We start from the raw sequence: 13,518 nt of genomic DNA on the forward strand, positions 1-13,518 counted from the left end.
GAGATCTACTCTAAGGGCTGAAACTTTACAAATATCCTTTGAGGTACACAAAGAATTTTTAAATTATTAAATTCATTCTGCTTACCAGTCTACACGTCACCAGTTTTATAATTTTATAAGAATAAGAGGGAGAAAAGGAAGGGTCAGCAGCCCTATAAAGATCTGGAAGGTTGGGCAGAATTAAACGGACAGAAAGGATCTGGCTTGGGCTTCCGTGGTGGCGCAGTGGCTAAGAATCCACCTGCCAATGCAGGGGACACGGGTTCGAGCCCTGGTCCAGCAAGATCACACACGCCTCGGAGCAAATAAGCCCATGCACCATAACTACTGAGCCTGAGCTCTAGAGCCTGCGAGCCACAACTACTGAAGCCCGCGCACCTAGAGCCTGTGCTCCACAACAAGAGAAGCCACCGCAATGAGAAGTCCGCGCACCGCAACAAAGAGTAGCCCCCGCTCGCCGCAACTAGAGAAAGCCCGCGCGCAGCAATGAAGACCCAATCCAGCCAAAAATTAATTAATTGATTAATTTAAAAAAAAAGTGTCTGGCTCCATTGGTGCAGGAAACTAGGAAGGGCACAGGCTCTGGGCCAGAACTTACTCCTCCAGGTGTCTCCGGAGCTCCCCTTCACTTCCCTCCAGCCGCCGCTGCAGCTCGGCATTCTCTTCTACCTTGCTTTCATGTTGACTTTGGAGTGCTTCTAAGTTTGCTTTCACTCTGTCTCTCTCTTCTTTGATGTTCTGCTGATTCTAATAAGAATATGTGATGTTAAAGTACCTCCACCGTACATTAATGTCATCCCACGGAAGCCTCCTTCTAATCTCTGATGGACTCCATGTCTCTGCACTTAGATTATTAAACAACTTGATGGAACTATGTAATAAAGGCATGGGAGTTCGCAACTAGAAAGAACACTAAACACTTAATGAATTGTAATACTTCTAAAAGAGAAACACAAACACAGCTAAATCACATTCTGCTCTTTCTATTACTTAGTCCAGATGTTTTATATACATTTAGTTTCCAATACGCCTGTCTGAATCCAACAGCATTTCTATTACTCTGTCAAAGCCAACATTCTCTATGTCATTTGGTTACTTAAAAAAAAAAGTTCTTTGGGCAGCAGGAACTAAATATACAGGAATTTGCTCAGCGATGGGAAGAATGTTTCTTTTGGGGAAAAAATTTGTTTTCACTTCACTTGGGCAACCCAAGGTACTTAAAATATTCTTTATCAATCAAGACGGAACAGAATAAAATAGCATCAAGAAAAATCAGATACCTTGACTTCTAGTTGAAGCTGTCTCTGAAGTTCAGCCACTTCTGTGGTCAACTTCTTTTTCTGTTCCAAGAGATCTTTGACTTCAGATGAAGAATTAGAAGCCTACGATTAATTGCAAAAATATCCTAAGTTAAGTGTTCAAGATGCTTTATTTTTTTCTTGCGTGAACATTAACAACAGGATGACACTCTCAAAAGGATTCGGCTAAAATCCTACAGCAAAGTGGCTAGAAAACTCCAACTAAAAGGGAGGGGAAAAGGTAAAAGCAGAAATCAAAACCAGAAAAGGCAGTGTCTTGGCTCTCATGCACCTGAATCCAGGTTCCAAGTTCATGAATGCATGAACTTAGAAGGAGGTACTTCCTCATCTACTCCTATGAAGAAGACCAGAAACCAACAGTCAACAGAAACACAGCACTTCCAATTTTCTTAGGCAAAATGAGAACAATCTATCTTAGAAATGTAAATCTAACCCAAGGAGGGAAATTGTAGATTGTTCTTTCCCAAACAAAAACTGCCTGCTTCGTGGCTTTCCAATGTGGTCTTAGCCCATTAAGGGAGAGGGTTCTCTTGCACGAAATCATTTAACTGACACCAAAATATAAAACTCCAAAACCTTTACCAGCAAATAATCAGATTCATAAAGTGAGAGAGAAGGGGAGTGGAAAAATGTGGGCAATTAAGCAGTCACGGCACTGTGATCACAGCCACAAGTCTAAGAACCAAAGTTCATCGTCTCATTATCTCTAGCTTGATTAAGAAGCAGCAGCTGCTTAACTGGTCTCCCGTCCTCTAATCTTACCTCCCTCCAAAAACTACAAAGAAATGAATTTTTATAAATACGACACTCCTCATTGCTGTTTAAAGTCTATCAGGGAAAGCCTATCACCTTGGGCCTGAAATGAAAATTGACATGATCTACAAGGTCCTGTCTACCTGGTGCGTGGTCCCCATATCCTAGCTCTCTTCTCCAGCTTCACTAAATTACCTCTAGTCCCCTAAACACGGGAAGCACACACCTCTTCATATTTTATGTTTTTTGTTCTGTTCCCTCTACCTAGAACGCCCTGCTTCCCCTCTCTGGGAGAATTCTATGATCTTTTGAGACATCATTAGTGTTATCGACTCCAGAAGGGCTACCCCAACTTCCCCAGTTTAGGCTGGACACCCTAGTATGGAACCACAATGACAATCTTAACATCAAGACCAAAGGATGCATTCTCCAGGAGAATATGCAGGTTAATGCAAAGCAACAGTAATGGTGATGATTTAGATTTAAGACATTTAGCAAAAAAGTCCTAACCCAATTTAAAAAACTGTGTAGAGTTCCTGAAACCTGCCTATAAGCAAGGTGTATAATTTACAGGTTCCCCGGTGGGAACTATGTGTGTGTGCATACATAAAAATATTTTATATATTTATAATATCAATACATAATATATAATAAAATACATCTCTATAAAGATATCTAATAAAATATGTTTATATATTTTAAATATTATTTCTACGGATAAATTGAAAAATGTTTTTATTTGATGCCAGAGCAGGAGTCATGGGTTAACTGAGTGCAAGGGGAATACCGAACACTAGAGAAAAAAGGGTCGTTGATGCCTATAAATATCCTTTATTCATACGTTTCCGAAGTTGAAAAAGAAGAAATAGACCAACTCCCTGTTACCTGCCTCTGGGTATCTTCTTTCCTTCCAGTGCAGAATTCCCCCCAGAAGGGAAAAGGAAAGATGCCCAAGCAAGAAATGCGGCATTCAAGGTAGCATAGAATTGAGGGACAAGATTTTAGTTGTCCCTCTTAAATGCTGCTTCCTTTCATGGCACAAGGTATGTCTACCATATAGTACACGTTGATCAAATAGGGGATGAGTCCTCCTTTAAAAAAAAAAATCTCCAAGTCCTAACTAAAATTCAGTACAATAAATTAAACAGGCAGTTTTTTTAAAAAGAATTTAGCCCCACTCTACTCCTTCCTTTCCCTTCGGCCCATGCTGGTCAGCCCACCAAGTCTCTCTTCCGTATTCTCTAGTTTGATTCTCTTATTTCTTATTCTCTGAAGTTTGAGAACCTGGGTCCAAGCCCGTTCATACTTTTCAAACCTGCCTACAATAGCACCAGGGTTCTCCATCCCATGCTTCATTTCATTCGTCCTATTCTTCTTTTCCCTTTCTAAATCTTACCACCTATTGTTTCATCCTGTTATATTCTATAGATTTTTTAAAAATAAAATTTCTTAAAAACTTTCTAAAAAAAAATAATAATAAAGAAGGGCTTCCCTGGTGGCGCAGTAGTTGAGAGTCCGCCTGCCGATGCAGGGGACGCGGGTTCGTGCCCCGGTCTGGGAGGATCCCACATGCCGCAGGGCGGCTGCGCCCGTGGGCCGTGGCCGCTGGGCCTGCGCGTCCGGAGCCTGGGCTCCGCAGCGGGAGAGACCACAGTAGTGAGAGGCCCGCGTACCGCAAAAAACTTTCTAGAAAAAAGGCCGGGTGCAAATTAGCAGTATTTAAAACATGCTGTTCCACCTTCGGTACTGCTTACTACTCAGGAGACTTCCCACTAACTACTGTAACCAAAGGTACAGACTGAAGAAAGCCATTTGTTTGCCAGGTTCCATGTGAAATGCCTGCTACAAAATACAAAGCTTCGCCTTACTTGATTATTTCCTTGCGTGCTCCCTGCTGCTCGAGACTTCAAAGTCTGGATTTTCTCGAAGACCAGGTTGACCTTCCTCTTAGTAGCATCATCATTATCGGTGCTTCTGGAAAAAAACACAATGAGGGCACAACCGTTGGCCTCAGACTCTTTTATGTGCCACGATACACAAGCAGCAAGCCCTTTAAGAAGATAAATCACAAGAGGCGTGAATTAATTAAGGCTGCAGACACAACCAGCGTGAGGAGAGCAGGATAGATGGTGTATTTTTCTCCAAATTGTTCAATGTTACCCCCCGATTTGGGAGAGGGGTTCCCATTTCCAAACACGTGAAAGAGACACAAGCACATTCTAAATAAGCTTGGAGATAACATCCAATAAAAATTTAGTCATTTGTTGCTTGCCTGATTCAAATGACATATATTCACTCCAATAAGGAATCTCTCCTGTATGTGTGTCACGCTAGGAATGATCCACCGTGATCTTAACTTGTTTTAGCCTTTGTTCAAAAAAATAATCCCCCAAGCCAAGGTTGTTAACACAGCTGCCCTTTGTCTAGACTTTCATAGGTAATGGTCAGATAAAGTTCTATTAAGGACTACCTTCCATCACACATACCTGGCACTTAGGGAAAAAAAAATTTTTTAAACGGAGGGGGATCTCTCCCCTTATTTTCTTTCTTTTTTTTTAAAATTTATTTTATTTAGTTATTTATTTTTGGCTGCGTTGGATCTTTGTTGCTGCGCACGGGCTTTCTCTAGCTGCAGTGAGCAGGGGCTCCTCTTCATTTTGGAGCGCCGGCTTCTCATTGCGGTGGCTTCTCTTGCTGCGAAGCACGGGCTCTTAGGCGCACGGGCTTCAGTAGTTGTGGCACATGGGCTCAGTAGTTGTGGCTCACGGGCTCTAGAGCGCAGGCTCAGTAGTTGTGGCGCTCGGGCTTAGTTGCTCCACAGCATGTGGGATCTTCCCGGACCAGGACTCGAACCCGTGTCCCCTGCATTGGCAGGAGGATTCTTAACCACTGGCGCCACCAGGAAGCGCAGGGGACAAAATTTTTAAGTAAGTTTCCTTAAAAAGGTGCCTCCCATTAAAGTCTGTCCCACCAGTCTCTCAATAAATCATGGGCCAAAAAAATAAAAGAATGCAGAGAAAGAATTTTAAATGTTAGAAGTTCTCCTACCTTAATCTTCTCATGGTAAAACCCTTCACAGAAAGACACTAATAAAAGTTCTTAGCTAGAAGAATCTCTTTACTTTTTCTTTTTTCAGAAGAGCCCCTATTTTATATTTTGAATGATTCTGTCAGCTCTATATTACTGACAGAAAATTGTAAGGCACAATATAAAACTGTGAAGTGTTCTGATACCAATGAGTATTTGCCAAGTGACTTTCAGTCATGTCAGACTATAAAGCTTTTCTTCTTTTTAATCATATCTGATGAGAGAACTGAAACAGAAACTTCAAATTCCTGGCCTAGAATTCCAGCTCAGTTGGTATCTAAGTAAGGACTGAAAACCAGATTATTCAAACTCATCCCCCCAGATAAGTAAGTGGAAAGCACTGCTTTTAAATGACTCATACATGCTTTAAAAATAATGGAAGCAGGGGCTCCTGGCCAACGTCAACTCTGGGGAGGGGAGGAGGTGTTTTTATTTGTAACTTCTAATAAGGGACGACTGATTACCCATGTGTGCATACAAACTCAAGGCGACAACACTCAGTTTAAAACTGAATAGTAGACACTCCTCCTATCTTTGAATTTGTTTCTGAAACAGTAAACAATCACTTTTAAAACATATTCATTTTTAACTTTTAAAGTAGGATGTTCTTCCCCACACTTCCTTCCCCTGCTCTTCACCCTCCTCCACCCAAGACTTAAATGCTGTTATGCCAACTCCAGCCATGGAGTCTGCACCCCGAAATGGCTCACACAGGGCAGGAAGGGAGGGTAAAACACAAGGTCTCAGAAAAGAAAATTAAGCCGCCCACCAGGAAGGACAATACTTTGTTCCTTGAAGGAAAATCACTAACCCTTCTTTGAGGTAATTGTAAAGTATCTGCTTGGCCGTCTCCTCATTGGTTTGCTGAGTGAGTTCTTGCTGGCCTTTTAACAGATCCGGTGTGGCCTGGAACACAATGTTTGTTATTAGATCACAGGATGCTGCTTCCAAGAAGAAGGCAAAACCCCACAGCAGAAGCTTCCAAACACATTCCTGCTTCCCAGAAAGGATTCCTCGGGTAAGGATGCTCATTACAACTGGTTCCACCACTTAGTAGCTTGGGCAAGTTACTTAACTTTTTCTCACCTCAATTTTCTCACCTGTAAATAGAAGTTAATAGTACCTACCTTCATAGGGTGGGTGAGACCCTACAATACATAACAAAGAGTGCCTGGCACTTACCAACCTTAGTATCATTTTTATCATTACCATTATTTTTTACTGTTACTGTTACCACCAAAACACTAACTGGACCACATAAATAAATTCCATCACTTCAGGATAAACCTAAATTAGGATTAACCTAATTTCTCAGGACAGAAATTAATCCAGTCACTCAATGTCATGAGGAAAATTAATACATCTAAATAAACCTAAGTACGGAGCCTCTTGTTTTGGAAACAAATTCTGCATACTTTCGGATTTTACACATACACGAAAAGAAAAATCGAGCCTCTCTATAGTGCTTGACAAGTTACTTTACAAACAAGAACACAACAGGAATCTAGTGGTACTTCAATTTACTTAGAAAACCAAGCGATTAGCAGCAGGTCATAACCTACTGCTAGGGGGAAAACTCTAAAAAAATATTACTGATTCAAGATGGTGCAATTACTGACTCAGGATGGAAGATATGTATTCCTCCAGCCAGGATGTATTGATAGACCACTGAGAAGGAACAAAAGACTCCCACCAGTATTACCTGAGTATTTGAGGTGGAAGTAAATGTCTTCACAGAAATCCTCTTGGTACCTGAGTCTGGGGAAGTTGCTAGCGCCCGATTCTGTAACATCAACGTAGCGGTGGCTGTTTTGATTTCCTCCCCCTTCTTAGTCTGTGCCGGGAGGGAGGATGTGCGCCCAGTCGGACTTTCCTGACCCCCTTTGTTTTCTGGAACTTTCCCATCTTTGTTCTGCAGGGGCGGCCTGGGCTGGGCTCCCTGCAGCCTGGCGAAGGCGCGCACTCCGCCCTGCCTCCCCCCGTGCTCCTGCGCCTGCGCCCTCTGAGGGCACACCTGCGACGGCCGCAGCAGGTGTTCGCTGGACTTGCCCAGGTTTCTGCTGAATTCGGTCAGGTACTCCGAGTTCCCTTGGAGTCCGAAAGGAAATGCACTATCCACGCTCCGGGACCTTTTCCTGTCTTCTGGGTTGATCCTGTTTCGCTTCCCAGACCTGCCTCTTCTCTGCAGCCCAGGTTTTTGGTCAAATTTTTCAATTAACTGATCCACGCCAGGAATCGATCCCGTATCAATATCCCGTCCAGTTCCGGGCAAGAAGGGGATATACCTTCTGTTTTCATGACGATTCACATTGTCGGCATGGATGGCACATTCTTGGTCATCGAGTAAAAATCTGTACAAAGAGTTGGCCGAAGTGGGAGTTGTGGACGATGAGGATGACCTCCGGGACCGGGCTCCGTCCAGCACGGGCCCGGCTGAGTCCTGGCGCCGGAACGGAAGCACGTCGGGCCGGGTTTTCTTGGCTTCCGGGTGCGTGTGCGCGCTGTGGGTGGGTAGGGGCCTCCCGCTAGGGGCAAGGGCCTCCTCCGCCAGCCCCTCCTTGCTGCAGCTCTGAACATTCACGCACACCGAGGTCTGCTTCTTGGGGTCATCAATGACCACAGAGCTGCACAGTCGAATGGCCGTCACACTGGATCTGGCCGGGTCTTCCGAGGGAGATCTGGTCGGCTGGGAATGGCTAGGTTTGGACGAGCAAGTCCAAGCCTTCTTATTGTTGGTCCCTTCTTCTGCGAAAGCTTTTAGCCAATTACTCGCAGGAGGCTGGTGATTCTGTAAGTTCAACTCGTTCTTTTCGGGATCATAGGGCTGTAAAAGCTCTGGATGCCTCTGGAAGTTCAGCACGGGGGACGGCTTCATCGCTTCCCCTGTGTGATCGAGAACTCCATTCTTGCCCTCGAAGAAAGAGGGCTGCTTCAGGTTTCTTCCTGGGCCAGGTGGGGCATATGGGTTTTCGGGCAGCTGCAGTTCTTCTGCACTGTTCTCCTCGAGCACAGATCCATTGGTGGAATGGAGAGGCAGGTTACTTGTCACTGGAGACGGAAATGATGGCCCATTTTCAGAAAAAGACGTGCCTGCCAGACACCGCTCTGTGTTATTGAGGACTATGTAGGGGTGGCCATCGATCCCCTGGACCCGAATACTGACACCGTAGGAGCCTGCCTTAGCGGGCTGGGAATTCCTTGATTTTTTGGTTTCATCGCTTGCGAGTCTCAGATGCACACCGTATTCCTGCTGCACGTGTTGGTATTCACCGAAATACAGCTCCATGGCTCACTGTTGTTCACTACCAGGGAAAATTGGGGTAAAAAGAGGACATTAAGTTAAAATTGTATCTGTTTCAATGGAGATTATGAGGGAAGACTTCAAAGTTCAGGGAAAACCAAACACTTTAAAGAGCAAGGACACTTCAGAACCAAATGCTCGTCCAAACAGGCCTTTCTGGATGCCTGTGGGCCCACGTGACCGTGGTGCTTGTCAACACTGAGCTTGAACACTGGCCTTAGGGTAGATGGCTGGCCAAATGACCTGATGCCTTTGGTAGAGCTTAATTATTCTGTTTCTAGCTGACGGGCTGTGCTGGTTGCCATGTTTTCTCCTTAGTTCATTTCCTCACACTTTATGCTATTTATTTTTAACCAATAGGATGTTCCAGTATACCAGCATTTGAGAACAAGGTACTTTTCCAAGAAACTAATTAAGAGCTAAGGCGTTCTGATGCTCACCATTTTTCTTTGTTTCTAAACTCTTAATTTTCTTGTCAAAACCCTTTCAAGCTTCTTTATGCACAACACTGCTTTGAAATCTTTATCATTATTTATTTGGCTACGGTGTTTAAAACATTTTTACTTTAAGGAAGCAGTTGTTTGTCAGACTGACAATGAGAGTAAGTGATTAAAAATAGTTTTCAATTTTTTTTTTAACCAAAAATTTCAAGTTGGGACTTCCCTGGTGGCGCAGTGGTTAAGAATCCACCTGCCAAGGCAGGGGACACGGGTTCAATCCCTGGTCAGGGAAGATCCCACATGCCGTGGAGTAACTAAGACCGGGCACCACAACTACTGAGCCTGTGCTCTAGAGCCCGCGAGCCACAACTACTGAGCCCACCCGCCACAACTACTGAAGCCCGCGCGCCTAGAGCCCGTGCTCCGCAACAAAAGAAGCCACCGCAGTGAGAAGCACGTGCACCGCAATGAACAGGAGCCCACGCTCATCGCAACTAGAGAAAGCCGTGCTGCAACTAAGACTCAACACAGACAAAAATAAATAAATTTTTTTAAAAATTGAAAAAAAATCATAAAAAAAAAAAAACAATTCAAGTCACATAAGGACCTGAAAAATTTTATGAAAAACCTGAAGACTCGGGGCTGTTTATTTTGTGATGGGTCCTAATACCAAGAATCACTGCCTTCACCCGTTCTGGTGTGTGGCCACCCTGTCAGAGATTGCATACATATCACCAAGCAGGCTGTCCAGGCCACCCCACACTCCGAGGTTCTCTCAGCAGAAATTCACTTCTGTCACTGTGAAAAGCTCCAATAGCCACAGAGATGCAGGAAGAACAGAAACAACTGGTCACAGAAAACAGCTGTCTCATTTCTTTCATTCTTAGCAGACTTCTTGAGTTTCCCTTCTATTCTGGAGTCAATCTGGTAGCATATTTTCCAAGAAAATCATCTATTTGATCCACATTTTCAGATTTATTTGCACAGAATTTTGCAACGTACACATCATTTCATCTCCTCTATTTCTATTTCTCATTATCTAGTTTTATCTGTGCTTTCTTCACCTATTTCTTGGTTATGCAGGTAAAATATGTCCACATATGTTTTTAAATTGTTGTTCCCCTAAAGAACTAGCTCTTAGATTTATCTTTTAAAAGTTTCTAATTTACTGAGGTCTAGTTTGATCATTATTCTTTCCTTCTGCTTCCCTTTATTCTGTTTCCAATTTCTTTTTTTTTGAATTTAAAAAAAATTTTTTATACAGCAGTTTCTTATTAGTTATCTATTTTATACATATTAGTGTATACATGTCAATCCCAATCTCCCAGTTCATCCCACCACCCCCTACACACACTTTCCCCCTTGGTGTCCATACGTTTTTTTCTACATCTGTGTCTCTATTTCTGCCTTGCAAACCGGTTCATCCATACCTTTTTCTAGATTCCACATATATGCGTTAATATACTATATTTGTTTTTCTCTTTCTGACTTACTTCACTTGGTATGACAGTCTGTAGGTCCATCCATGTCATGTTTCCAATTTCTTGCATGCTTCATTTGTTTATTTTCATTCTTTTATTACAGTCCATAAATTGTGATATGTGACTGTCAGTTAGGAATTGCGTTAGTTCCTAACAAACAGACCCAAAATAGCAATTTAAGAGTTAGGGTATTTTTCCCCCAGAGACAGGAAGTCCAGAGCTGGAATGGATGCCAGGATATTTTTGAGGAACACCTCTTTTATCTTTCTACTCATCTACTTTTAGCATGTAATAGACACCTTATGATTACAAGATAGCTGATCCAGCATCACATATACCACATGGGGCAACCTTCTTTTTAAGGAGCTTTCTTGGAAGCCCCACCCACCAATAATCCCTTGCATCTTATTGGTGAGAACTTAATCTTATGGCCGCCCCCACCTACAAGAAAGGGTTGGGAAATAACGGGTTTTTTTGAGCTGGTCATTGACACTCAAAATCAATGTTCTGTTTGTAAAAAGAGAGAAGAGAATGGACATTGGGAAGGCAGCCAGTAGTTTCCACCACAGAAATGTTTCTATTATTATTTTCTAGATCGTTTCAATTTGTGGTTTTGATTTCTTTGACTCAAGAGTTGTTTTTGAGAAAGTTTTTGCATATCCGGTATGTTTGCTATGCTGTTTTGGCTTGGAGGGTCTTTATTTCTGTATGTTGTTAATTTCTATTTGCATTGTATTATGCTCAGAAAATGAAGTCACAGGAATTCCCTGGCGGTCCAGTGGTTAGGACTCTGAACTTTCACTGCTGAGGGCATGGGTTCAATCCCTGGTCAGGGAACTAAGATCCCGCAAGCTGCGTGTGCGGCCAAAACAAAAGAGAGAGAAAGAAAGAAATGAAGTCACTGTTATTTCTTTCTTTTTCAATGTATTGAGGTTTCTGTTGTGGGCAAATATACAGAGAATTTTTGTCCATGTTTAATGGGTGCTGGATGTAGTTTCTGTTTTAAGGGATGGCATTCAAAATACATCCATTAATATGCCCTTGCCGATTATTTAGTTCAGTTATAGCACATCCTCACTTATTTTGTCTTTCTAATTTGTCTTGGGCCTTCCTGGATACATTCATCTCCTACTACTAGCTTGGTGCTATCAGTTTGCTTGGTGATTATTCTTTTAAACGTAAATCATGTTACACATCATCACCTCCCATTTTACAGACAGGAACAACTCAGAGAGACAGTCATCTGCAATATTCATCATCTCACGGATTCCAGTGACTGATTTCATCATGTCTACTTTCACTTGCATCAGCATTATACTAACATTTTAAAATAATTTAACTTTTAATCAGAATAAAACAAGGTAAGATGAAAACCTGTACTCTCCAGCTTCCCATCCCCAATCCTGATCACATGCCTCAGAGGAAACCAACTGCAAATTGCAGCTGTTTCTTCTAGTACTTACCTCCATGCTGTTGAGTGATATGCCTAGCTACAATTTATCATTTTTACCTGTGGTACATGACACACACATACATATGAATTTCTCATTCTGCTATAGCTTCCCAAGAATAAAATCAAGAGCCAGCTATGTTTACATTACTGTGAATATATAAATACTGTTCACTGAAGTACTAGATTGTAGACTCTGGCCATCTTTCCTCTCTTCCATAACTTTAACTTTTCTAGAGGCAGTAACTGCTATTTTTAGCTTGTCTTGCTTTCTATATACCTACCCTTAAATCTCTTCATCAGCGATATGACATCTGTTAGACGCTTACCAGTATTAATTTCCAGATGATCAAAATATCAGGTAATCCGGTGGTCTTTTCCCGTGGTGACCTCCCTTGCAAACTTCCACCCTCCAGCCCTATATTAGGGTCTGGTTGCTCTCTTCCCTTTGTGCTATATTGTTTCCCCAAGTTTGGTGTCTTCCTCTTTCTTAATATACCCAATTGGTCTGAGGGAACACGGGTCCAATAACTTTTAAAGAAAAGGTCCGAGGGAGAAAAATTTTGAGTCCTTGTATTTTGAAAAATGTCTTCATTCTACGCTTACTTTCGAATGATAGTCTAGCTGTATTTAGCATCCAGGTTAGAAGTAACTTTCCCTCAGGATTTAAAGTATTACTCTGTTATCTTCTAACTTCCAGGGATGCTATTAAGAATTCTGGTGCTATTATGATATCCTGTCCTCTGTGTACGCCCTGTTTATTTTTCTCTGAACGTTTTTAGGACCTTTTCCTTGTCCTTGGTGTTCTGAAATTTCACGATGACATTTCCCAGTGAGGATTTTATTAAATTGGCCACTTTTATAAAACATGAGCACTTAATATATGCCTTCAATTTGGAAATTCCCTTTAGTTCTATGAAATGTCCTTGTATTACTTCTGTGATAATGTTTAGAAAACCATTTTATTTTGTTCTTGGTGTTTGCATCTAACATATTAGTAATGTTGAATCTTCTAGACTGAATTTCAATTTTTCATATTTCTCTTCTCATCTACTCCTCAACTCCATCGTTTTTGTTCTAATTTTTGAGAGATACTTGAATTTTAAAAATTTGAGGATGTATTTAATTTCCACTTCTCCTTTATTCTTCTCTGTTTTTCTTTTTAAGTTCTATTTTGGACATGAAAAGAGCTTCTCTATCTGAGGATATTATACTATAACTTTTTTTCAGAAAAATGCAATTTCTCTGCTGTCCGCAACATCTCCATCTTCCGCAAGGTTTCTCTTTTCTGGTTTGTTTGGGTCCCTGTCTTTCACGTTGAAAGCCTTCCTAATATGACTTGGATCTTTGGCTGCCTGATCCTATTTAAGAGGGAAGTAGTAAAAGCAGATTGGAGGCTCTGTATCTATGGAAAGGAGTTATTAGCTGGTAAGCTTCAAGTTATGTGGGGCGAAGAGTGCCAAGCTTTCCACTGAGGGACCCGCACATTTCAGTGTCTGGGAGCATTCTTCTCTAGAACTGTTTGATTTCCCAAGAAAAGAATCCTCCAATCCACTACTGAGGCTGCTGTGGGGCTGGCTGCTGGTCTACGGGACAGGGCAGGGGAGGAGAAGGGAGGTCGCAACTCAAATTCAGTCCATGTTTTCAGTCACCCACACCTGCTTCCAACATCATTCCAGTTCCGTTT

At 42.2% G+C, this 13,518-nt stretch overlaps 1 protein-coding gene across 5 annotated transcripts in view; it reads right to left on the reverse strand.

The window, feature by feature from the left end:
* The window catches only part of CGNL1 (cingulin like 1), a 156,614-nt gene that overhangs the window by 92,926 nt on the left and 50,170 nt on the right, over positions 1 to 13,518 (reverse strand). For all 5 annotated transcript variants that reach the window (XM_060005909.1, XM_060005908.1, XM_060005906.1 and 2 more), the window contains exons 2-6: positions 6,862 to 8,461; positions 5,971 to 6,065; positions 3,941 to 4,046; positions 1,281 to 1,382; positions 599 to 747 (exon numbers count right to left, since the gene is read on the reverse strand). In XM_060005909.1, the coding sequence (XP_059861892.1) occupies positions 599 to 747; positions 1,281 to 1,382; positions 3,941 to 4,046; positions 5,971 to 6,065; positions 6,862 to 8,445 (2,036 nt within the window). In that variant the 5' untranslated portion in view covers positions 8,446 to 8,461. The remainder of the gene's footprint in view (positions 1 to 598; positions 748 to 1,280; positions 1,383 to 3,940; positions 4,047 to 5,970; positions 6,066 to 6,861; positions 8,462 to 13,518) is intronic.

The sequence above is a fragment of the Delphinus delphis genome, chromosome 2 (assembly GCF_949987515.2).
Source record: "Delphinus delphis chromosome 2, mDelDel1.2, whole genome shotgun sequence".
In the NCBI taxonomy this organism is placed as follows: Eukaryota; Metazoa; Chordata; class Mammalia; order Artiodactyla; family Delphinidae; genus Delphinus; species Delphinus delphis.